The 24,852-nt window shown below is 35.4% G+C and overlaps 6 protein-coding genes across 22 annotated transcripts; 3 read left to right on the top strand and 3 right to left on the bottom strand.

Moving 5' to 3' along the window:
• Positions 1 to 72: 72 nt before the first annotated feature.
• On the bottom strand, positions 73 to 6,346 carry LOC17884367 (calmodulin-binding transcription activator 1). 3 transcript variants are annotated; one of them, XM_023780395.1, is made up of 13 exons: positions 6,218 to 6,346; positions 5,560 to 5,679; positions 5,176 to 5,291; positions 4,952 to 5,040; positions 4,507 to 4,549; positions 4,257 to 4,386; positions 4,018 to 4,071; positions 3,627 to 3,913; positions 2,665 to 3,129; positions 1,638 to 2,326; positions 905 to 1,487; positions 462 to 806; positions 73 to 363 (listed from the first exon to the last, which is right to left on the bottom strand). In XM_023780395.1, exons 1-13 carry the CDS (start codon positions 6,234 to 6,236, stop codon positions 244 to 246), a joined length of 3,060 nt encoding a protein of 1,019 aa, XP_023636163.1. In that variant the 5' UTR covers positions 6,237 to 6,346; the 3' UTR covers positions 73 to 243. The 3 variants fall into 3 exon arrangements, with proteins under 3 accessions (XP_023636163.1, XP_006286970.1, XP_006286969.1); XM_006286908.2 differs by having other exon boundaries at positions 6,212 to 6,318; XM_006286907.2 differs by having other exon boundaries at positions 6,097 to 6,303.
• A 518-nt stretch (positions 6,347 to 6,864) lies between these two features.
• On the bottom strand, positions 6,865 to 11,549 carry LOC17881911 (potassium transporter 7). Its single transcript, XM_006286990.2, has 10 exons — positions 11,055 to 11,549; positions 10,252 to 10,480; positions 9,906 to 10,154; positions 9,744 to 9,794; positions 9,365 to 9,625; positions 9,141 to 9,193; positions 8,916 to 9,030; positions 8,495 to 8,749; positions 7,887 to 8,409; positions 6,865 to 7,639 (listed from the first exon to the last, which is right to left on the bottom strand). The coding sequence occupies exons 1-10, from the start codon at positions 11,343 to 11,345 to the stop codon at positions 7,090 to 7,092; spliced, it is 2,577 nt and encodes an 858-aa protein (XP_006287052.1). The 5' UTR covers positions 11,346 to 11,549; the 3' UTR covers positions 6,865 to 7,089.
• Positions 11,550 to 11,791: 242 nt separating this feature from the next.
• LOC17882776 (CD2 antigen cytoplasmic tail-binding protein 2) lies at positions 11,792 to 14,375 on the bottom strand. The gene is made up of 9 exons (XM_023780068.1): positions 14,218 to 14,375; positions 13,659 to 13,854; positions 13,406 to 13,531; positions 13,154 to 13,327; positions 12,882 to 13,011; positions 12,738 to 12,779; positions 12,425 to 12,596; positions 12,202 to 12,279; positions 11,792 to 12,032 (listed from the first exon to the last, which is right to left on the bottom strand). The coding sequence occupies exons 1-9, from the start codon at positions 14,289 to 14,291 to the stop codon at positions 11,963 to 11,965; spliced, it is 1,062 nt and encodes a 353-aa protein (XP_023635836.1). The 5' UTR covers positions 14,292 to 14,375; the 3' UTR covers positions 11,792 to 11,962.
• Positions 14,376 to 14,539: 164 nt separating this feature from the next.
• LOC17881550 lies at positions 14,540 to 16,647 on the top strand. Its single transcript, XM_006288382.2, has 11 exons — positions 14,540 to 14,665; positions 14,764 to 14,815; positions 14,903 to 14,958; positions 15,047 to 15,107; positions 15,188 to 15,224; positions 15,326 to 15,400; positions 15,484 to 15,536; positions 15,618 to 15,678; positions 15,781 to 15,863; positions 15,961 to 16,173; positions 16,413 to 16,647. Exons 2-11 carry the CDS (start codon positions 14,789 to 14,791, stop codon positions 16,560 to 16,562), a joined length of 816 nt encoding a protein of 271 aa, XP_006288444.1. The 5' UTR covers positions 14,540 to 14,665; positions 14,764 to 14,788; the 3' UTR covers positions 16,563 to 16,647.
• A 1,716-nt stretch (positions 16,648 to 18,363) lies between these two features.
• Positions 18,364 to 21,927, top strand: LOC111830066 (classical arabinogalactan protein 9-like). Of its 15 annotated transcripts, XM_023780902.1 has the most exons (18): positions 18,370 to 18,491; positions 18,700 to 18,738; positions 18,852 to 18,890; positions 19,016 to 19,054; positions 19,179 to 19,217; positions 19,348 to 19,386; positions 19,485 to 19,523; positions 19,648 to 19,686; positions 19,816 to 19,854; positions 19,970 to 20,008; positions 20,140 to 20,178; positions 20,300 to 20,338; positions 20,468 to 20,506; positions 20,635 to 20,673; positions 20,802 to 20,840; positions 20,969 to 21,007; positions 21,149 to 21,187; positions 21,604 to 21,927. In XM_023780902.1, exons 1-18 carry the CDS (start codon positions 18,413 to 18,415, stop codon positions 21,747 to 21,749), a joined length of 849 nt encoding a protein of 282 aa, XP_023636670.1. In that variant the 5' UTR covers positions 18,370 to 18,412; the 3' UTR covers positions 21,750 to 21,927. The 15 variants fall into 15 exon arrangements, with proteins under 15 accessions (XP_023636685.1, XP_023636680.1, XP_023636681.1 ...); XM_023780908.1 differs by lacking the exon at positions 19,179 to 19,217 and having other exon boundaries at positions 18,366 to 18,491; XM_023780906.1 differs by lacking the exon at positions 18,852 to 18,890 and having other exon boundaries at positions 18,367 to 18,491.
• An 832-nt stretch (positions 21,928 to 22,759) lies between these two features.
• On the top strand, positions 22,760 to 24,133 carry LOC17882608 (non-specific lipid-transfer protein-like protein At5g64080). Its single transcript, XM_006288715.2, has 3 exons — positions 22,760 to 23,140; positions 23,283 to 23,315; positions 23,791 to 24,133. Exons 1-3 carry the CDS (start codon positions 22,807 to 22,809, stop codon positions 23,943 to 23,945), a joined length of 522 nt encoding a protein of 173 aa, XP_006288777.1. The 5' UTR covers positions 22,760 to 22,806; the 3' UTR covers positions 23,946 to 24,133.
• The last annotated feature ends 719 nt before the right edge of the window (positions 24,134 to 24,852 follow it).

Genomic DNA, 24,852 nt, shown 5'->3' with positions numbered 1-24,852 from the left:
AAATTTGGCTCAATAACATGCCATACTAATAATACGATGAATGAATTGTAGGAAAAAAATGAGAGGAGAATCTTCGAGACTAGCCATTATGATATTATCATATATCCAAAGAAATAAATTAAACGGTAATATGAAGAAGTATGGTATTTACAGAGAAGAAATAAAAGTTAGAGAAAAGTTAAAAAGAAGGAAAAAATGAATACGAGTGAGTCAAGAAATGTGAAGTAGAAAATTAAGAAATATTTATGGAGAAAAAGACATCATCAATGTGTCATCGTTCAAAAGAGAGTCGATGTCAATTAAATCGTCTTCGTCACAGTTGACTGGTTCCTCTTCATTGTTTACAGATGCACTTGATGAAGCCTGCACAACAACCAATGTTCAACCAAATTATGTTAAAAACTAACTGATCCTGCTATCCACATCTTTTTGTATTTATGCTATGGGTCTTGGTTGAGTACCTCGTTTTCACGGAAGCCCTCGACCACGGTTAGGAGTCTACGGTATTGATCCCGTGCCTCTGGGTACTGAACCATCGACTTTACCCGAGTGAGAGCCTTTTGAAGCCTTTCCTCCGTTTGTTTTCTTCCCTCTTTTAGAAAATCATATTCATCTTCCTGTGGTTTCGTAGGGCATATAGCTGATTCAGGCTGTTCTGGTTCCACGGTTTTGGGGATTGCATTGCCTTTGAACCCTCTTAAGCCTTTACCTTTGCGTCTCCAACGCAAAATGATTTTCTCAAGTAATCCCACTGACCAAATGACTGTTCGGTATTGTTTCCGCACCTGATGTCCTCTCACATGAGCCTAAAGGTCAAGATGATGATTCCAGCAATGAGAAAACAGACAGAAATTAATGAAAAAGCAATAAGAGGAAGCAAAAAAAAAGCCAACGAAAGGCAAACCTGAATTTTAACGATTCTTTGTCGGATTAAAAGAAACTCTTTTCTCTTTTTCCAACCACGATATTTCTTCTGGATATGGGTAGCGGCAGAACTAAGAGAGACATCACTGTGTCCTGGATTCTTACTTTTACAAGCTGCAAAAGAAACAGCCAACTCCTCGGATATATCAATCTTGTCATCATCGCCAAATTCAGACAGCTGTTTCCGCTGGAATGATTGCATCCTGAAAACTTGACGAAGACGATCAGCCGCTTGTGTAGCATTACGGACAGCGGTAAGTGAATCCTTCAAGGAAAGTTTTTCTGGTATATCACCATAGCTCATAGGAGCAGCAGTTCGCTCAGAGACTGTTTGGACAGCTTTTGCTCCGGAAGAGTTGGCAGAGCTATTTTCCTTTGAGTCCACTGTTAGCTTTTCAAGATAACTAGTTAAGGAAGACTCTGCAAGAAAACCCGAAATCCCCCTGTGTCCATTTGCATAAGCCAAGTCAGCTGCTGTTTTACCCAAAGGAAGCTCTGGAGATGGATCCGTCAATGCCCCAGCATCAGCACCTAGAGAGACAAGCACAGCGACAGTTTCCTCCCTATAATTAACAGGAAACAAAGTTAGTTTGATATGGAAATGCTGACAATAATTGAGTTGAAGACACATCATGAGAATCTTCAAAGAAATTCAAAATCTCAAATCCTAATTTTATGATCAAAGAACAGGAATGTGAGATAGAGGTCTTTACCTGCCACTAAACGCAGCCCAATGAAGGGCGGACCACCCATTGGCATCACGGAAGTTTATGTTAACTCCTGCTGCTAAAATCGGCTTGATGGCCCAATCATACCCAAGTGCTGCAACAAAGTGTAAAATACCCTGTCCATTTTCATCCAGCATGTTTGGACCTTTACCCTCTTCAGTCACTTTATGAATGAGCCATATATATAGTTCTTCTTCAAACTGTTCCCTGAAAAGCTGTCCTTTTGGTTCTTGTTTGGCTGAATATCTCTGATATGTCCCTGGAAGGAGATACTCTTTCTCCTCCTTTAGTAACATAATTTTACTGATTTTTCTTCGTTTCTCCCCAACATCTTCAAATATATGGTGTTCATGAACAAGAGCTCTGTGAGTAAGCAGCTTCTCAAACCGCAAATGAAGTGATGATGCAGTTGTATAGGGACCATAGACATCAGCAGCATCAATTTTTTGGGTAGAACCAGCAAGGAAATCAAACTCTCGTAATTCACTGCAAGCAAATCTGTTGGAACATGTAACATAAAAGGGGACATGACCAGCTGTATGCGGTGGAGCATGACAGCAAAGAACGCCGTCTACCAATATTTCAGCAGGAACCTCCACTTCACCAAACATGCATGACCAGTTATATTTTATTACTTCTTGGGGACTAAGCAGAAATGTCCCAATAACCATGACCTGCAGATAAGAGTGATACATGAAAGAGAATTTAGCCACCACAATGAAACAACCTAAACAGCTGAAAATAAAGAGCTAAAGAGATCAGCAAAATGGAAAAAGCAATTCTAATAAAAACAATGAGAAAGCAGGATCATCAGAAAGAAACTGCAGCATGAAAATCAACAAGGGACTTCAAACTCTACCACCCAGCTGAAAATAAGGCATAAAATATTTTGCAACCGCTTCAAAGTCTTAACCACAAAAATCCCTTTGGAAAATGGATTAACAAAAGTTAACCATGTTAACAGAATGCTATAGCTTCAAGCCATTTTTCCAAATAAGTATAGTGAAGTTACCTCAACTTCTGCGTCTGTCTCTGCGAATTTTGGCCAAAAATCAACTATGGTGAAATGTTGATCCTCAGAGAGAGAAGGGCTTAAGGTGATCCCAGCTGTCGCAGTTTCACATTCAACAGTGGTCCATGCAATATCTCCAAGTGAAGACTGCATCTGCAAATCCTCCATCTCGCCAAGTTCCTTACTAGCCCACCGAGAAAAACTATCGACTTTTTTCAAACTATCTTCGCTTCTTAATAATGATTTCATTACAGGTATATATTCGGATTCCATATTTGAAGGGGGAACTTGATAACTATTTCCGAAAGGTTCCTGATTTTCACTGCCAAGGAGACTGGAAAATGTCTCAAAATTATCCTGTGCACGATGCTCAAATAATGCCAGATCAGTGTCATCAGTCATTCCAGAATGTGAAAACAGATCGACATGCCCTTTTGGCAAAGGTAGGTCATCCTGAATTGGAATCTACAGAAATGAGTATTTCGAAATCAGAGCACTTCAAAACAAATCGTCATGATAGTAATAATGCGAGCTTGAATAAATGACTTTACAATATACAGAGGGGAAGGAGCCATTTAATAAAAATAGATCTGAAATGTCTTTCATCTTCCTATCTGAAGGTAATTTAATAAAACTGATTCAGGCATAGAATGTGCGTTTTCAGAGTAGGTACCAACAGATAAATTTAACTTCAACTAACTAGCTTTACAATGCGTCAATGATAGAAATATCAAACCTTAGAAAACCGCTAATAAAGACATGTAAAACATAAATAAACCTAACATAGCTCTAAGTTTTATATGCTACGAAATCATTATATATTTCTATGCTTTTTTCCTCACAGTACATCTCCCTTTTTTGTATAATTCATAACATTTGTGGAAACTTTTTTCTATACTTTCACTAATAATATCTAGGCATGGCTCTTTAATAGATATTTATAAAAAGCATGCGTACACTACCTGCCAATTTGATTGAGTTTGAAGAGGATTTCTGAAATGCTCTGCCTTTAACTGCCCACCTTTGTCTATATTTTCTTCCACCAGCATTGAGTCAGTAACAGAAGGCTGTATCTGAGTCAACAAATTATTACAATAAGGTTGATCATGGTATCTTGTCACTGAATTCCCAACGGCATCCCAAGGTCGGACATCAACTAATCTCTGGGAATCACTTTCTCTGACTATGTTGCGTTGAATATGTGATATATTACGCATGCCAGAAGCCGGTGTCCAACCATAGCGATTTCCTAGACAGTAAATCAGAAAGAGAAGTGAGTACCTAAAACAGAGATCTGATAGTAAGAACCTAATATGCTAGCATCCTGCTTATTATCCATTATTTGACGAGTACCAGTTTGAGGTTCTAGAGATGCTCTTAGGACAGAACTTGCTTGATGACTATCCCCTGCACCAAAACTGATATAAGGTGGTGCTAAAAATTACACGCACAGGCAAGAGCATGTGAGGATATTTACATCATCACACCTCAAAAAGTAGGATGAACATCAATATTCTTCCATTGAAAGAACTATATCTTTGAACAAATGCTACTAACGTACCAAACATACAAAATAATAGAAAAAGAAATACCGGAATCAGCATCTTCACATAATGATGACAGTGTGCTGGTTGGGCTTGCTGTTGAATCAATATTCACTGAAGATGTGCCATTTACAGAATTTGAATTGTTTTCTTTCATTCCTATACTGGTCCGGTTACCCTGTACAATTTACAATATAAAATAAACTTTATAACACTTATCAGTAGAAAACCACACTACAAAAGAAAATATAATGTTAAATGATGGAAATAGTAACAGCACAGACCGGAAGAGCTATACCTTAACCTCCAAGTAGTGTACAAATACGATATGCATCAAATCTCTGTAACAATACAGCATAAAACAGAGTATATAAGAATAAAACTGAGGTTCACAAAAAAGAAAAAAAAAAAAAGAACAAAACTGAAAAAGTACTATGAAGAATCTAAATTAAGAAGCAAAGTCAAACTCATACAAGCGAATACTAAAGATTGTATGAAAATAGTGAGTAAGTTAGTATTTTGATGTTCCAATCTTAACCCACGAAGACCTCAGATATCCAAAGGAAAACAAAGACAAAGTAGCGATATGCATTATTATTCACATCTAAAACCCAATGAGATGAGGTTTCTCTATAACAGCACCTTAAGCATTCCCTTTTTACTCCAAGCTAGAAGGTCATTAACTCATTATACCCACAGAACAAGAAAAACTGAAATATGTATATGCACGAACTCAGACTCACTGTTCAAGCATCCAGTAGCAACGTCTCTGAAAATTCTCGTTGCCTTCCCCATGTGCATAGTAGCAATGTAGCACATCTATGCTTCCTACCTATATAGTGATACTCTCAAAAAAATTAGATACATTGCAAAATCAAGTAATTTATTCCAAAGCCGGAAGTAGAAGCAAGGTTCCATGATTGGATAACACTAAACTATTTAAGAGACATTCAAGAAAAATTATAACCTTGAGCTTCTCATGAGCTTCTTTTATAGTTTTACCATCTTTCTTCTTCCTCCAGTTATGTCCATCTTTTCTAAAATATCTCAGCACCTTCCTATCAAAAAGAAAGAGTGAACCACCTAAACGGGTGGGAAAAATGATGTCAGTTTACTGGAAAAAATGTATACTTCAAAATTGCAGATTGTTGTCACTAACAAGCGATGTAACAAAAATTAACTTCTTCCTCTTTGAAACAAATAAAAGGATGAACAGAGCCGTGCAAGTATAATTTGAAGCTAGCATATGTGGAACATTATATATGCAAAAAAAGTGTGACAGCTATGCATAACATATATTGCTAATTGCAAACAAAAAGGAGGGAACTCGGCTCGGACGCAAACAACATACTGGCGGGTCTGGTGGGAGACTCCGATGCTATGTGAAACTTGTGATGGTTCTGAAGAATTTCACAAATCTCGGCAGGCCTAAGCCACCTGTGTTGGGCTTCCGACAGCAACTGTTCCATATCTGCGAATTCATAAAAGGTAAAACATACATTACTCCAAACACTTTAATCGACTCTGATTATACTTGTCAGATTACACAGCCGGTATCACTAACAAAATATGAGAAAATCCCCATTGCAACAGAGCAATTCAGCAATAACACAGAAAATTCAATTCTCTACTGAAGAAAGGAGCAAATTAGTATATTTCGTGGCAATTTCAGATCAAGCAGACAAACAAAAATGTCGACAAAACACGCCGAGCAACACCAGTAAGAAGGTGGAGTGAGCTAAGTTAGTTCTTATATAATGGAAAGACAGGGGAGGATAGATTCCTTCGCCTACCAAATGTTCGCAGCCAGAATTATAAAAGAAACAAAAAAAAAAAAGAATCGAGCTATCAAAGGAAGAGAAGGAAATAGGAAAAGAGAGAAAGAGACCTAATCGAGGAGGACTAGTAAAGACAAAAGATTTTCGATCCACCATAGAAGATAAACCCCGCGAAATCCACCAAAAACCAAAAGAGATCTCCACACAAAGAGAGAATCAACGAACCCTAACCGATCTGAGTAATATGCATGAACTGAGACAGAAGCTTTTGTATAAAATATGTTTCCTTCTCTTCGGGCTATATCCAGGTGTGTGAATGCGAAAGCGATTTTTTTCCCTTACTCGGATTTTCCCTTTTTTTTTTTTTAATAATATTTATCTTCTCTTCTGGAGTATTATTTATTGGAGAGAAAGAGACCGATGAAAACCAAGCTTTGTTTTTCAGACAGTGAAATTGTAACAATATAACATCCAATAGACTTCGGACATGTGTTGTACACATCAGATTTGTCTGGCCCATCATCCTTGAATTCTCTGATTTTTCTTTTTCTTTTTCTTTATTCAAAATTGTTTTGTCAAATGTCATTTTCCCTCTTTTCTTTTTGCTCGCGGCGGCGGATCTGACGGTGGAGATTCAAAGTCCAGATCTAAGTCAATGGGAAATTTATCATAGATGAAAAGGTGAATGAACCCATAGAAGTTGGGACATCACCATATCATTATCGTCATCTTCAGTTTAACATTTGAACATTAGACTTTTACATGAGATACGCTGTGGGTAGACAGTAGACTCGTAACATTTCTCTTCTCCTGGATTTCGAGTCTAGGCTTTATAGAGGTTAACTTTTTGGACATTACTATTATCACAGATTCCTGAATCACAAGCACAAAAAAAGCCATCCTTGAAATTTCCTGATATCAATCAAGATAGGCTCATCTTTTTCCTCTACATAGACTTAAACGCTCTATAGATTGGAGTTGTCAGATGATACTCAGATTCTTCACAACAATGCAAAAACATCCACCGCAACTTACAAATTTAAATCTATGGACACAAATATAAACTACGCTTGAAAAAATCAAAAACAGAAGAACGAACAAGCTCAGACCATGTATGTCATACCGACCTGCATCAGATGCGACTGAGGCACACTCAGATTTGCGATCCCTCTCCTACAATTTTTCCTCAGGAATGCGTAGAAGTAATTTATGACTAACTTCTTGATGAACCATGAATCTTTTCTTGCTCTTATATCGCCATGCCCCAGTAGATACACCACCCCTGATTCTTTCGCTTTGTGTATGAACGATAACTCTCTCTCCAGGCTTTGCTCGGCTTCAGATACAGATGAGTCAGATGATGCGTCAAAGGGATGGTGGTTTGTGTGATCTGACGAACTATTCATTTCCATGATCGGTCTGTTTAAGTCCCTGTACTCAGAGAGAAGAGGAACGCCCATCGAATACATGCTTCCATTGGGACCAATAACGACTCTGGAACCTGCAAAATCATCCTCTGAGTCTGAATCATCGTTCCCATCACTTTCCAAGGAACGTTCTTGAGCTTCTCTACGGATGAACTTCTCGAGGCTCTCGATTAATAGCTGCTCAAAAGCTTGGTGGTTCTCTTTCCTTGCATCCTTGTAACCATACCTTCACCACATATAACACAAACAGTGTTTATATTCGCTTTCTCAGAAACGAAAAGGAAATATATTCATGAGGGTCAAATTGGAACCAAGGGTGGCTCTTTCTCTTACGATGCAATTCTCCATGATACACAAAAAGCGTGAAGGAAATTTCATATCTACAAATTTGAGTAAGATTCTCTACACAAAGTCTTATCTACTGCTATAAACTACAAAAATCTGAGAAGCAAAAGGGATAGAAAAAGACCGACCTAGCAATGCACCGGAATAAGTGATAGCTTTTAGTGCAAACGCGTCTGAAGAGGAATCGTTCATTCTGGGGTACAACTGGAACCGGGACATATTTTATGCAGACAAAAATGACCATGGAATGAATTGCAGGAAGTGTAGTCAGAAAATGGCCAAATATTGCCGGTACTCCCTTCACTAACTCATTGTACAGCAAACCAATACCAGGAGCTCTAATTGTTCCCAGGTTGCACCCAAGTTCTCTCATTAAATCCATTGATAGCTTTTGCTCGACTTCTGTTTCATACCTGAGCTTACTTCCATAGTTCCAAATATACATTATACCAAACATGATTACAGCAAATACCAATATTATCCAGCTTCCATCGCCAACACTTGCTATAACTGAAGAGAAAAAGACCAATTCCACTCCAAGAAAAACTACCAGAAAGACAATCACAATTACGATGTTTATCTGCCATATAAGAAGCATGATTAACGTCACTAGAATTGTCGTCGTCATCATCACTCCAAGCTCAGCCATCCCTGGGAAATTAAAACAAAACTCAAAAAGGGGGAACATATCGGATCACCTAACCTAGAGAAGTGAGACAGAGAAATCAACAATTACCATATGCATTTCCAATCTCATCGATACTTGAGATTGAGCAGACGACGACCAGGCAAACGGCAAGCAGAAACCAGTTTAGGACAGGTATATAAATCTGACCCATAAATTTCCGGGAAGTATGAATAATTTTGAGACGAGGGAAACAACCAAGAGCTGTTGACTGTTTAATACATGAGAATGTTGCCGTCGTCATTGTGCGACTAGCAATCAGAGCTGCAACGTTGGCTATGAAAAGGACTGGCCAGAATGCAGCACCTGCAGAACAGTATGACGAATTAATAGCTTATCTACTAGTTTTTATATATAAGGTTCTAACCTGCACCACGAGAACAGCCTTTGCAGTTTGCAGTGGTATCAAAGTGGTTTTTTTTAGCCAAAGAAGCATGGATATTACAGACGGAAAGAACGAACTGAACTTTACCTGGAACAGATGAAAAGAAAGCTTGACTAGCATCCGCATGATTTTCCATCAGGTATGCAGCTTGTCCCATATAACCCAACATGAGGCACGGCAGGACAAGACACACAAATGTAAGCTGCAGAAACCACGAAATATATTAAACTTGTAGAAAAACTAGAGCAAAAAAAGCATACAAAAAGAAAAGGCAAACATCAGCCACCAAAGGCCATTATTCTCTTCATTTACCTGGACTGACCGAACAGAAAAGTAACAAAGGTCTGCAAATAATGCCTCTGAGCCTGAAAAACAAAAATTATATAAAATGAACAGTTAATAAAGGAGCATCACAATATTAAGCGTATTATGGAGCATAAAAAGGCTTCCTTACTTCTGTTAGCCTATGCTACAAGAGTCATCTAGTTCATTTTCTAATGAAATTTTTATCAATCCAGAAAAACTGAGAAAATTACCTGTAGCACAGAGAATGCAACCTCCAAGTGCATACCAAGCATTTACAGAGTTCCTCTTAAAGAAGTAATAGATGTGGACAGGGTTGAATGCTCTATAAACACTGCTATCATACTTGATCAGGTTGTAAATGCCAATACCAGCAAGACAACAGAACCATATAAGTAAGGCGGGACCTACTACTAGTCCCATCTTACTCGTACCATATTTTTGTAGACTAAAGAGGATCACCAGAAATGCAACCGAAATCATCACCACTTGATCTGCAAAGAAAATACAAAAGTTGCGATGACAAAGATAAACAACCAGCACTAAACAGCTTCAAAGTTAATTGCACTATTATCTGCATTTGTTTTAAATGAACAATATCATCTGTGTTACCTTGCTCCACCACATCAACTCCGACTTTAAGTCCACCAACAGCTGACATAACTGCATTATGCAACTCAAGTAATTTAGATATGCCATATGGTAGCAGAAAAAACCTATTCCATACAACAGAATCATGCCTATGAACATACTTAGAAGAGGTTATATAAAAACCTGACATTGCAGGAGTTACAACCCCATCAGCAATCACCATGGAAGTTCCAGCAAGAACGAGAACGAGGAGAAGCTTCTTTAAAATTAATGAATTCTCGAGTTTTTCTTTTAGTTTCAATGATCTCTCAAGCTCAGGGCAAGGCACCTTCAGTCTAAAACTTGAAATTCGGGCATCTGAGCGAAGTTGATTAGGGATAAGACTGATCTTAGCGTGACGAGAGATCAATGAGTATAACGCAAAGGTCCCACCTGAAATATCATAAGTAATCAAAACAGTTGGCACTGTAAGTACAGAAAAAGTTCAAAGCAAGGCAATAATTAGAAGATCGGAATAGTTAAAAAATACCTTCACCATCATCATTTGCCCATAGAACAACAAGAACATATTTAATAAGGGGGACCAAAAGTAAGGTGTATAGCACTAGTGACAATGCTCCAATGACATCTTCTTTTTCTTGGACAGGTGATTTACTGAACATTACACTGAACGTATACAGTGGACTGGTTCCTACATCTCCGAAGACAACCCCTAGTGTCTGAAATGCAAGTAACACTCTCCTCCCGACAGTCAAGTCCTAGCAAAATAGAAACACACAAAGTGAAGTTCAGTTAACGATGGAGAGAAAAGTACAGGCTCACAAAAACAAATTTTAGATCATAAAATCATCTGTCATTCTTTATCTGCAGAACTTGCAAAAAAGAGTAGTTGCTTCAAGCAGAAAACTCCTCCTTAAGTACAAAGTATCATCAAAAAGAGACAACTCAAGCTTTGGAAACTACAGTCACTGCTCCAGCCTGTACATCCCTTGCAAGTTTCCATCCCAGGACACAACCATCAGAAAGGAAAACAGATCAAAACAACATCCCCCAGCATAATAAATTAATGAGCCCATCTCCATCACTGCATCATGGAAAAATCGCATACTAGCATTCCTGATTCCTGTTTCTAGTCCATAATCTCCAGATATCGCTAAACTAATTTAAACTTAATTTCTTATGGCACTTCCCTATCCAGAGGTCCTTTCTAGTTAGTATCCGAACTCAGGTAAGAACAGCTAAACTAGCCTATATGTTCAGGAATACACTCATTGTGCCTGTCCGTGGCTATATGACAAATGAAATGAAAAAAATACGTAAACAATGAATCACCTCGTAATCATTCCTGGGAGCACCGGGAACTTCTAGCGCTTCCACGTCGAAGGAATCAACACGCGGACCAGTACGGATCAGGCGATGCTCGGGTATCTCGTCCTCATCGGATTCGAGTCCAGTACCGTCGAATCCATCATTATCATCCTCAACACCAATCTCGGAATCATCATCGTCTTGAATAACCCAACGAGACTCGATAGAGTCCATGGATGCCAAATCTCCAAGACCAGCACCTGAGCTATCGATCTCTTCCTTTTCAGAACCTTCCAAACTGCTTTCCTCCGCCATTTTTAGAACCCTTCAATTGCAAACGAGGCTGAAAAAACCTCCCAAAGATTCGCAGGATCGATCAAACGACAAGAACCGTAGCAGTAGAGTTTCGCATCGGATCATAAAATTTCTGGAGCAAAAGAGATTTCTCGACGAGATGTCTTTCTCTGTTCCTTCACTGCCGATTCATGCCGATCGATGTTTTCAATCTCTGCTTTACCAGTTGCTGCTGAACCGGTCTGATACAAAGGTGACAACTATTGCACCGGATTCAACGAGTCTGAACCGGTTAGATTGGTTTATTATATTAGTCAACGTTTGGTCTGAAGAATGTTGCTTTTTCTACTATTATATCACGAATCTCATCTTCAATACTCTGTATTGAAAACATTCGTTTCTTAATTTCACCGCTGATTTTTGTTCATACAGAGATGGCATATTGTTCATAGTTTTATGACCAACTGTACTTTAATCTCTGCCTCTATAATCAATAAGAAAACTTATACATCCAAATATATTGATATAAAATCATGTGTTATGTATTAACGTTTCCAAACTAAAGAAAAAACCATGTCTAACAGAGAAAATTATTCCAAGACCTTTTGTTAGTTAAGATTACAGACAGACTAAAGAAACTACTCTTCCCCAGTAGCAACTTCGGAAACCAGTTCTTCATATTCCTTCGCCTCTTCGTCGTACTTGTACCTGCACGCATATTTTGTAATCAAAGAGACAAGTGTAAGTAAAGTGAGATTCGGATCCAAACCTTGAAATAATTTCTCTTGACAAAAGATGATTACAAGACAAAACACAGGTATACAGAGATTAGTATGAGTTTTTCAAACTACCCACACTCTGTGTAACTAAATTTTACCATTTTCCGGTTGTTGCAGAACAGTAAAGTCCAGTATTAGGATCATAGTAGTAACCAAGGCTGCTGCTGTAGTAGTACCTGCAAAACCATTAAAAATACTTTCAGTTAAATGAAAATGAGCTTCATTAACATATTACTTAACAAATCCTGCGAGTAACACAATACTTCAGCCAAAAAGCTGACTGATGCAGCAAGAGAGCGAGAAAGGAGTGTATAAACTAACCCTGAAGATTCGTCAAATACATAATCGGATCCATTATTTGTAGGATTCAGCTGGGTGCCGGAGATGGAGCCAGATGGTAGATCCGAGGAAGGATCAGGAACATTTTCATCATCGCCAAACATATCACAAGATTCTGTATTACCTCTCGCTTGAGCTAGTCTCTCATATCCCTCTAAGAATACCAACAGAAAGAAGAAACATGTGAAACGAATGCCAATTATTCCCTAATCTTGTGCAAAGAAAATATCATAAAGCATGGGAATATTAGATGCAGTAATAATGGAGGATAAAAAAAAGTATTAGAAGCTCTAACCTGCTTCACGTTGGAAAACTTCTTGCTCCTCATGATAAACGTCTTCAATAACATTAAAAGAAAAAAAGAAGAGGAACAAATGTTAATGTTAACATCATTTATTGTAGCAAAGCATGTCGTAGCATAAGTAATACGAGACTTAACTGTAGTCGCCGTTCTGGACAAGCTTGTCTGCATCCTCAGTAAGCTGATCAAAGATAAGCTTTGTCTCAGAAGTCATCTTCTCCTTGCGATTATTAGAGTTCCCTTTCAACCTCCTTAAAGCTCGCAGGACCTGTAACAATGAACCCGAGTCATCATACATGTTGAGATATGTATTCTCATAAATGCTTTCTTCAGCTGATATTTCTAACTTATTTAATCCGTGTTTCATGCTTTGAAGCAATCGGTTAATAAAAACTTAGACTGAATCTCACTGTTTCTCCTGGTTCGAGGACATTAGCAATTCGCCTCTTTCTGAATCCAATGTCTTCTTGAGAAAGTTCATCCACTGCTTTTTCGATTCCACTATCTTCATCCTTCTCAGTATCATTTGCAGCAGATCGCCCCATATACATTGGATTTTTTTCAATACTGTCAAGCCATGCATCCTGAAAGAAAACACATGTAAGACAAAACACAAAATATCTAGGAGCAAAACTTAACAGTGAAAGATGTGTACTTCGCACCTTGACTTCCTTTTCTCTAACATATTCTACAAAGTTCCCATCAGCATCAAAGTAACCTTCTTCTTTCTCTCTGTCCAGACTAAAAGCTTCAATCTGGATCCCATCTTCTGTGCGGTTCCCATCATTCTACAATGAAATAACCGCATTGGCATAACTTTTTTTACGAAAATAAAGCATCATTGAGGTATAGACATAGACATCATTAGCTCCCAGGAAAAGTCAACAAACAAAAAAAGGATGGTCGAAATAGTACCTCATAAGTCTCCTGAGCCTCATCAATATTGTCATTATCATTTTCATTATCTGCAAAGAGCTGAGCAGTATTCTGATTACGAATCTTGGCACGCTCCTTAGCAGCATCACGGGCTTTACGACGAGCTATAGCTTCTTCCTCTAAGAGCTGCTCAGGTTTAGACTTCTTCCCCTTTGGAAAACGTACTCGCTTCTCGCTGCCAGAAAGAATCCTCCATTAAAGATACACCAATGACCAAACTACTTGTCCATAATCCACATTATAGAGCGTATGCACACAAACTCAAGTTGTAACTGAGAAAAATATCAAAACCAATCAATTCTCCAACACAATGATATGTTCCTTAAACAAAAGGATTAATCTCCGCACTCAATTTTCTAACTCTAGCGAAATTCAAGAGATGAGAGAATCAGAGGGTAGATACAAGAGCTACTACTTTAACTTTTTCTACCCTAAAATTGATTCAACCAGAAACGAAAACAAGAGACAAGGTATCGTCATCAATAGCAGAAGAACAAAAATTGGCAATTAGGGTTTCGGAAAGGATTGTAAAACTTACGGGGGTTGCTTATCGGAGTCCTCATCTTCTAAGAAGGATCGTTTGAGGTTCTTCCTCGACGAGCTCTCTGCCATTGGAGCAACGTGCGGAGACGAGAACGACGTTTGATTTGTAGCTTTCCAGGCGGTGAATATCGGCGTCGAGGAGAAATAAGAACGAAAACATGAACTCTCGCCGATGTATACAATTGGCCTTTTTAATGGGCCGTATAATGGGCCTAAAAAAGCGCGCACATTAACATGGCGGTTGAAGAAACTCCCTACATTCTGTTACACACATAAATAACCCGGTTTACTTTTTCTCAATCTGGTTCACCTGTTACGCCGCCGTTTCACACATCCCTAATTTATGTGTGCATCTCTTAACCGGTGATCACCTTCATCCTCCTCAAGCTTATTGTTGGCCGTCACTGAACTCAACGATCACCGATCAGTCTTGGGAGTCGCAGGTCAGTTCTGATTCTTTTAGTTCTCTAAATTTTTTGTGAATTTGAAGATATTTGAATACACGTTACTAAATATTTTTCTGGGTCTCTTTTTTGTGTAGTCGGAAGTTTTTGAATTCAGTTGCAATGGAGCAGAAGCCACCAGCACGGAAGGTTTGTGATTGCTACCATCATTACCTTCTATCGTTAGTAGATAAAATATTCGCTCTGCTTAATTTGCGTTTTTGAGTTCTTATGCAGATGAGATTTGCCCCAAAAGCTCCCCCAAAACGTGTGCCAAAGCCGGAAGTTAAACCGTAAGCTACACTGATGACTGATCTGGTTAATATAAACAGACGTGTCCTTTGGTAAATTTGTCTCTGAAATTTTGAATTCTGGATGCAGTGAAGTGGTTGAGAATGATAGTAATAGTGCACAAGCAATGGAATTGCTACGCAGAGTAACAGTAAGCTTTTATCTTTTGAGTGAATTCGCGTTTCACTCTTTGTTTCTTCTCACTTTCTCAGTTTTCTTTGTTTGTCTTAGGAAAGATCATTGCGCAAGCCAAAAGGGGACAAGAAAGGTAGTATCTTTGACTTGGAAACTTGACTATTACCTTGCTCTGTTTTGCTTTATTACTAGTTGTTAAAAACATTGATTGAGTTTTTGGCATGAATTTTACAGTTCCTGCTTCTCAAGTTGCTTGGATGGGGGGAGTGGTAAATTCTTCAAGATCAAATAAGTATCTCAATGGATCAAGTATGATTTCTTGATTATGATTTCTTAGAAAACGTTGGTAGTTATAATCAGAGCCCATTTAATACATGATGTTTCTTATGCAGCTGGTGCTTATGGCTCAACCTCTACTCAGGAGATAGAGTATAAAGAACCATGGGTCAGTACAACAGTAACCTGTCCCTAAAGTTATATCTCGATGATTTTGATGCGTAATTTTAATTCTTGGATTATCTCACAGGATTATTACAGTTATTACCCGATTACACTTCCACTGAGAAGACCATACGCAGGCGATCCAGGTATGTATATTGATTGGCTTGAGAAGTAAAAGTAGACAGTTTTGTGAAAACAGATTGTTGATTACCATTAGCCTAGGTTTGAAATGTTGCTCCTTATTGCAGAGGTTCTTGACGTAGAGGAGTTTATGCAGCCTGTGGGAAATAATGAAGATCCACTTAACACAGCAGCTAATCTCGGTCTAATGGTTAGTGACATTTCAAATAAGAATTAGAGAAGCAAAAGTCACACGATGCAAACTCTAGAAACTCTGTAGTTACAAACTGTGGATTACATTTTGGCAGGAAGATAGTGGAGAACAGAAAATGTTTTTTATGAGGATACCTTCTGTTCCTTTGGCATCCGAAACAACAGAAAATCGTGAAGCAAAGCCAAATATCAAAGGCCCTGTTGAGAAGACTCTGGATTTAAAAGCCTTGCCAGAAGGTTTCATGGGCAAACTACTAGTCTACAAAAGTGGTGCTGTCAAGATGAAACTCGGTGAAGTGCTTTTTGATGTGAGTGATTTCTCGTACCCTTTTGTTTTACTTTTACGTTTTACATCCTGCCTTTTTACCGGGCATAAAACTAGGCTAATATCTAGTAGGGGTGTTAGGTTCTTGTCTTTTGTGTTTTACAGGTTTTTGGTTTTATAAGTAAAATAGAATCGAGCATGCATCAGTTTGGTATGATTTTTGGTTTCGAAAAGGTAAAACCATTATAGTCGTCGTAAAAGTCTAATTCTTGGGGTGTATAGGTAAGCCCTGGGTTGAAGAGCGAGTTTGCACAAGATGTGATGGTGGTTAACACAGAGCAGAAGAACTGTTGTCTGGTTGGAGATGTGTACAAGCATGCAGTTTTGACTCCTGATATTGATTCGATCTTGAAAGATATCGAAAATATGTGATACTTCTTACCTTTTTTTTTTTTGTTACATCAATTTTGTTTCACTCTTTCTTTTTGGATATAATACATAGTTTAGACTTTTGACATTGAGATAGAAAAAAAAAAAAAAAAAGAAAAAAAAAGAGTTTTGTTTAAACTGAAACTTCATTCCGACTAAGGGTAGGGGCACTGGGCATTTGGTTAGTTCGGGTCAAAACATTTGGTTCCTCGGTTTAGGAAAACTTATGCGAATAATACCGAACAAAATTCCGGTTCAATTTGGTTTAGCAGTCCGTTCAGACAAAAAACGAAGTTTCGGGTAATTCTGTTGTGTTTTTGGGTTAGCTAGCTATAGTATGTATATATGAGTTATTTTGGTTCAATTTGGTATATCTCAATTAATTTCGTCTCGGTTAAACATTTGAAGTTTTAACCAATCCCTCCAATACAATGAAAACTGTGACATAGAATAATTAAATTGTATGCAAACCGACTTAACTTGTTCACTATAAGTCAGTCTATAACTAATAATATTTAGGCTATGTCTTATAGTTTTTGGTGTTTAGTTTTAAGGCCTTGAATGGATTTGGTTTTTAAAATGGTTTTTGGTTTTAGATTTTAAGAAAATTAATTTTAAGGTCATTCAAGATTTTGAAAAAAGTGGATTCCCTAAAATATAAGAATCCATATTCTAAGAGTTTTTACTAATTTGTTAACAAACTAATTTTAATAGTTTTTAAGATTTCTTCTACGTAAATTTTATTTTTATTTTTATTTTATATGTAAAATCCAAAGACTAAAAATTAAAATCTATAATCTAAAAACCATTGAAAATCTCCTTAACATTCATAGCCTTAAACTTTGGTTTACGGTTTCTACCTTTTGTGTTAAAAACACTTTTAAAAATGAAAAATAGAAAAAATAAATACAGTCACATTAACAAAATGAAAACTGGTAAACATGGATGTTATATTTTCTTTGCAAATTGACATAAAACCATCAATGTCTAGATTCTTTGATTTCTAGGAAAATCAATTTTCTCATAATATTAATTGGGTATAAAGTGGATTTTTGAGAAAGAAAAAAAAAACTAAAAGCAAAATCAACAACCATTCAAGGCCTTAGTCTTCTTTACATATAAACCCAAGATAATCAAAAAGAAAATCTTGGCAGATAAAGTTATAAACTTGTTTAATACTCATTGCAACAAATCTTATATACTGTATATCTATACTATACAAAATAAAAGATGAAATAAATTTTAATAGCAAATAATGAATAAACTTAAATTAATATTAATCTTTATGCATACTTTTATAAAATTTAATATAATTAAATTTAAATTATCTATTTTATATATGCAATTATCAAGTAATATAATAATTTTCTATGATTAATAGAAGTTAATCCATGGTTTCATTATTTTACATAAAACAAACTGTATCTGACGTGTCAAGCTCTCGAGAACTCCCTACAACTATTATATATATGGTTGACAAAGTTACACCACACATTAATATGGAATATATAATCAAAAAGTAATAATTACAAAAAAAAAAAATCCTACAATTAAAGGAAAGCATGTTAAGAAGAAATTAGAGTTTTCTTTTCTACTTTCTTTTCTTATCTTTTCTGTATTTCTTTCTAACAAAGCAAATGATTTTATATTAAATAATAAAACCTCCTACTAAAGGATAAAAAATCAAATTATGTAAGCAAGATCTTATATTAAAGAACCAAAAGATTATGCGTTACAAAAGGAAACACATAAGGAGTACATAAAATAGTTACTCTATATTTAACCAAAGCCATTTCATTCATTCTACCACAATTTCACAATCTTATCGTTAGACTAAAACAGAGAATCAAACAATGGCTTTTTTCTCCGCCATGATCTCTCTTCTACTCCTTGTTCTTTCTGTTTCCTCAACTTCTATTCCTAGTGTACAATGTATATATGCCTTCCTCTTTGTTAATTTTATTCTTAAATAATTTGATTAAGATCAATTAGATTTTCTTATTTTTTCTTAGTTATAGCGTTTATTTCCAACTCCTACTGCAAATCATATTGGACAATGTATTTGTCGTTGTTTATTTTTTTTCTTAATCATTTTTCATTTTGATTTAATTTGTTCATATTTTTATGTATTTGGTTGTAGTGTCTACTCCAACACCACCAGCAAATCCTATTGCACAGTGTACATGTCTCCCTCTTTGCTTTTTTCTTAAGTTGTTTTTTCATTAAGATAATTCAGAATTTTCATTTTTTTTTCTTACATAACTATCTAACTAATAGAGTTTTTTCATATAGTGTCTACTCCAACACCACCAGCAAATCCCATTGCACAATGTATATGTCTTCCACTTTGCTTTTTCTTAAATTATTTTTTCGTTCAGATAATTCAGATTTTTGTTTAATTTTTTGCTTTCGTAAATATAACTATCTAACTAATAGAGTTTTTTTTCCTTTTATAGTGTCTACTCCAACTCCACCTGCAAATCCTATTGCACAATGTATATGTTTTTCTCTTTCTTGACTTCATTTTCATTTTTCATGGAAATAATTTAGGTTTTGGTTTAATTTCTTATGTTGTTGTATATAGTTACCTAATTAATAATTTGTTTTTTTGGGTAACAGTGTCTACTCCAACTCCACCTGCAAATCCTGTTACACAATGTACATGTCTTTCTCCTTTTTATTTTTAAACATTATTCGTTTAGATAAAATAATTTTTGGTTTAATTTATACTTTAATTATATATAATTATCTAATTAACAAAATATTTTTTATTTTATTTTGATTACAGTGTCTACTCCAACTCCACCGGCTAATCCTATTGCTCAATGTATATGTCTTTTTGGTGTTTATTTATTCTAATCACTTTTCATTAAAAATATTTTTTTGTACTAATAGAGTTGTTTTGTGTTTTTGTTTTGATTGCAGTGTCTACTCCAACTCCACCAGCAATTCCTATTGCACAATGTATATGTTTTTCTCTTTGTTAACTTCAATTTTCATTTTTATTGAGATAATTTAGATTTTGGTTTAATATCTTATGTTGTTGTACATAGTTACCTAATTAATAATTTGTTTTTTTTGGTTGCAGTGTCTACTCCAACTCCACCTGCAAATCCTATTAGGCAATGTATATATGTCTTTCTCCTTTTTATATTAATTATTTTCTAAAGAATTTAATCTTTTGTTTAATTTCTTCTTTAATCATATATAATTATATAATTAACAAAGCTTTTTTTTAATTTCATTTTGATTATAGTGTCCACTCCAACTCCACCGGCAAATCCTATTGCACAATGTATATGTTTTATATCATTTTTCATTCAGAGAAATCAAATTTTTTTAGTGTTTTACATATTTATATATTATCATCTAATTAATAGAGAATTTTTCTGTTTTTGTTTTGGTTGTAGTGTCTACTCCAACTCCACCGGCTAATCCTATTGCACAATGTATATGTATCTTTCATTATTTATTTATTCTAATAAATTTTTCATTAAAATCAATCTTTTGTTTAGTTTTTTACATATTTATATATTATCATTTAACTAATAGAGATTTTTCTGTTTTATTTTGGTTGTAGTGTCTACTCCAACTCCTCCAGCAATTCCTATTGCACGATGTGATTTGTTTTCATTTTGTTTATCTATTTCTTAATCATTTTTTCATTAAGATAAATTAGATTTTGCTTATATTTGTAGTTATATAATTATCTAATTAAGAATTTGTTTCTTGAGTTGCAGTATCTACTCCAACTCCCCCCGCAAATCCTATTGCACAATGTATATGTCTTTTTGTGTGTTTATTCTTATTCATTTTCAATTTTCATTAAGATGACGTAGATTTTGGTTTAATTTCATATATTGTTGTACATAGTTTTCTAATTAATGATTTGTTGTTCTGAGTTGCAGTGTCTACTCCAACTCCACCTGCAAATCCAATTGCACAATGTATATATCTTTCTCATTGTTGACTTTATTCTTAATCATTTTTCATTGATATAACTTTGAATTTTGTTTAGTTTCTTAAGTTGTATATAGTTACTTGGTTAATAATTTGTTTTTTTTTTGGATTGCAGTGTCTACTCCAACTCCACCTGCAAATCCTATTGCACAATGTATATATCTTTCTCTTTGTTGACTTTATTCTTAATCATTTTTCATTGATATAACTTTGAATTTTGTTTAGTTTCTTAAGTTGTATATAGTTACTTGGTTAATAATTTGTTTTTTTTTTGGATTGCAGTGTCTACTCCAACTCCACCTGCAAATCCTATTGCACAATGTATATATCTTTCTCATTGTTGACTTTATTCTTAATCATTTTTCATTGATATAACTTTGAATTTTGTTTAGTTTCTTAAGTTGTATATAGTTACTTGGTTAATAATTTGTTTTTTTTTTGGATTGCAGTGTCTACTCCAACTCCACCTGCAAATCCTATTGCACAATGTATATATCTTTCTCTTTGTTGACTTTATTTATAAGCATTTTACATTAAAATAAATAAGATCATTTTGCTTTAATTTCTTCTGAAGTCATATATATTTATCTAATTACTAAGTCTTTTTCTTGTTTTTCGTTTTAATGTAGTGTCTACTCCAACTCCACCTGCAAATCCCATTGCACAAGGTAATTTTCTTTCTGTTGTAGATTTCATCTTTATCATTTTCTTATATATCTGTTATATTCCCTTCTGGAAAGAATTTTTTTTTTGTAAAAATAACGATTTTCTTGTTTTTATACATATGATTTTTTGCTCAAAGAAAAATCTGAAATTATTAATGTTTTGAATCTTTGGCCTTCTTCTTTGAATTCGTTTTCATGTGCTTATCTCATGTAACCATTAGTACAACATAGTATAATACTAAGGATTGTTGTAACTACATGAGTAGGGCTTTGTCAAAATCTCATGTTCGTTAGTTTGATCTGATAGACCTGATTAAGACTAGCTGTGTAGTTAATTTCTTTTAGGGATTTTAAGGTGTGTGAAACTTGGTTTCGTGTTTTTGACTCATTGTCTTGTTATGTATTCGTGACATCTACAGTTCTTGCTGCGGGACAACGATCAGGACCAACCTCTGCTCCAGCTCCAAGCCCTTCTCAATCGAGCCACGGCTCTTCGTTGATCCCAATCTCTTGCTTGACATTTGTGATCAGTGGCGCATTGACCATATTGTTCTCTCATATGTAAAACCCCATCGATCGAGATCCCATTACCTGAATAATTAAGGACCTTATCGTATTTTTAGTTGTGGTGTATCCCTAATTCCCTTTAATTACCTGAATAAAGACCTTTATTCCGTATTATTATGTTTCAATGAAGACTTGGCTTTATATAATAAGATGATTTCTTTGGTGATTTTTTATTATTATTTTGAGTTGACTGGTGCTTATTTCTATATTTTGTTGCATTGGTTCACGATGAGACGTCGTTCAACGATCTAACAAAGCTCTAAATCGAGTTATGAATAACCTAACAAAGTTCTTCGGTTCGGTTTGACAGTCGTCCAGTCAAAAAGTTGGCAATAAAACCGAAATTTCGGTTAAGTCTAGTTTTTTAGGGTTAAATTTATTATTTTTGTAAAATTTGTTATATCTCGGTTCTTTTGGTTAAATTTGGATTTCCACTATCAACATTTAAAGTTTAAACCAATTCCTCCAACTTAAGCCATTGAATAATTTGTATGCAAAAATGGCAAAACTTTTTAATACTACATTAAATAAATTTAATAATTAGTCTTCTTTTTTTTTTTTTCATCCAATAATTAGTCTTCTTCATACATACAAGATTACAACAATCCCACAATAGTCAAAAACAAAATCTTGACATATTTGTTTACAAAAACCTTATCAACATTGACACAAATACACAACATACTGTTATGGAATAAAAAAACATTAAGTTTGAATATAACTCCTCCTTTAAGGAATGTTTGTTATTTTCAACCTTTTTTTTCTTCTTCTTCTTTTTTTTTTTTTTGCTGTATTCTTTCTCACTAAGCAAATTATTTTGGTACCAAAAAAAAATTCATTTCAATAATAAAAAGCTTTTATTAAAGGATATAAATCAATTAAATATGGGTAAGATCTCTACATTGAAGAATTACACACACAATTACGCGTTACACACGGAAACACGAGAAGCCTACGCATGACCTAAATATATATAAACAGAGCCATTTCACTCATTCCACCACAATTTATCTTATTGCTTCTCTCTTTCGATTCTTATCAGATCACTCAAAACAATGGCTTTCTTCTCCGCCACGATCTCTCTTCTCCTTATCCTTCTCTCTGTCTCCTCAACTTCTGTTCACGGAACCTTTGCACCGGCAGTGGAGTGCTCTGCCCTGATAGTAAACATGGCGGGATGTTTATCTTTTGTGACGATCGGGAGTACGGTGAATGAACCGACTGGTTCGTGCTGCACCGGTCTCAAGAAAATTCTCGATACGAACGCTGCATGTCTATGTGAAGGGTTGAAGAACAGTGGCGCCATGGGAATCAAACTGAACGTTACTAAAGCCTCTACTCTTCCCGTTGCCTGTAAACTTAATGCTCCTCCGGTCTCATCTTGTCAATGTGAGATTTCTCCTTTATCCTCTCTTTCTTCTTGATTTTTCCTGGATTATGTATGATCCTTCAGATAAATCAGATCTTGGTTTGATTTCTTCTGTAGTATATATAATTATCTGATTTATAGAGTTTTTATTTTATTTTGCAGTGTCTGCTCCTGCTCCTTCTCCTAATGCACAAGGTATCTGTCTTTCTCTTTTCTGATTTCATTTTTAATCAATTTTTCATTTGTTATTTTGCCATCTCTGAAGAAAAGAATTGTAAAAAAACAAGGATCTGTGAATTTTCTGATTTTGTATTTATTAATGCTATGAATCTTTGGACTTTTTTTCTTGAATCAAGATTTAGTTGACGTTATAACATTGAACTATGGGAACTATAGAAGTCAATAGCGATTATTATAAAAATCTGATGATGATTTGGATATCGATTCATGTGATTGTTTTATGTAACCATGCCATCACAAACTAAATGTAATACTTAAGCCTGTATAGATGTTATCTCCAATTCCAATGTAATGTGCCATGATCTTGTACGCTACAGGGCTATGTCAAAATCTTCTTTTCGTTAAGTTTGATCTGATAGACCTAAGACTAGTTGTGTCAAACTTGGTTTCGTGTGTTTTTGACTCTTGTCTTGTTATGTATTCGTGACAGCTCCAGTTCCTGCTGCTGGACCACGATCAGGATCAGGACCAACCTCTGCTCCAGCTCCAAGCCCTTCTCAAGGGAACCGTGGCTCTTCGGTCCCAATCTCTGGCTTGACATTTGTAATCAGTGGCGCATTGTTCTTACTGTTCTCTCATATCTAAAACCAGAGATCATCCCTTTACCTTTACATGAATTAGACCTTAGCGCATTTTTTAGTTGTGGTGTTTCCATAATTCCATTAAGACTTATCATATTTTCATGAAGACTTGGGTTTTAATGTGTGTTTTGCTTGCTAATTTTTTATTATTTGAGTTGACTGGTGGTTATTTCTATATTTTGTTTTGTTGAATCACAATGAGTCACCAAACCATCTAACAAATCTCTAAATCTAATTATGAAAAGAAAAGAATAAGTTAACAGTGGCGACAGACCAGCTCCACTGGTTAGTTTTAAAGGGTTACTTAACTAGAAAGTGGGCCAAGCATTGATGTAAATTGAAGAAATAGGGCCCATTAAAGGAAGGAACGTTGCTTCTTCAAGCAACAGAAGGATCCCTCTAGCAACGCAACGTGGCATTTCGCCATTGGTTGAAGAAAAAAAAGAGAAAGGAAAAAAATATTTCTCTCCATTTTTTTTTTTTTACTCAACAGCTCTTTCACTTTTCTCTCTCTTTCCGACAACTCTCTCATTTCTCTCTCTTTTTTAATAATAATTATATCATGCATTTAATTTTAAGTATTCTTACTAATTTCTGGAGTGGAGATGCTCTAATTCTCCATGCATGTGAATAAGACTAAGGCCATTGGGGTGTTAGTAATTAAACGGAAATGTCAAAACGTGGCTATGAAAAAAAAAAAAACAATTTCGAAGCTTCATCAAATGTAATTAAATCGATCCATGCAGAGATAAGGCAAAAAAAATGAAAACATTTGTATACACTTTTATATTGGTGTATCAAAATCACAAAAAATGGTTTGGTCTACGTTCCATTTAAAAGACTTTATTTTATGTTATGTGCTCCCTATAAATGATTGCCTACTTAAATGGTATGAAGTTTCTTATTAGTCA

Source organism: Capsella rubella, unplaced genomic scaffold (assembly GCF_000375325.1).
Source record: "Capsella rubella cultivar Monte Gargano unplaced genomic scaffold, Caprub1_0 scaffold_6, whole genome shotgun sequence".
Classification (NCBI taxonomy): domain Eukaryota; kingdom Viridiplantae; phylum Streptophyta; class Magnoliopsida; order Brassicales; family Brassicaceae; genus Capsella; species Capsella rubella.
This window is presented reverse-complemented; position numbering and strand designations above follow the sequence as displayed.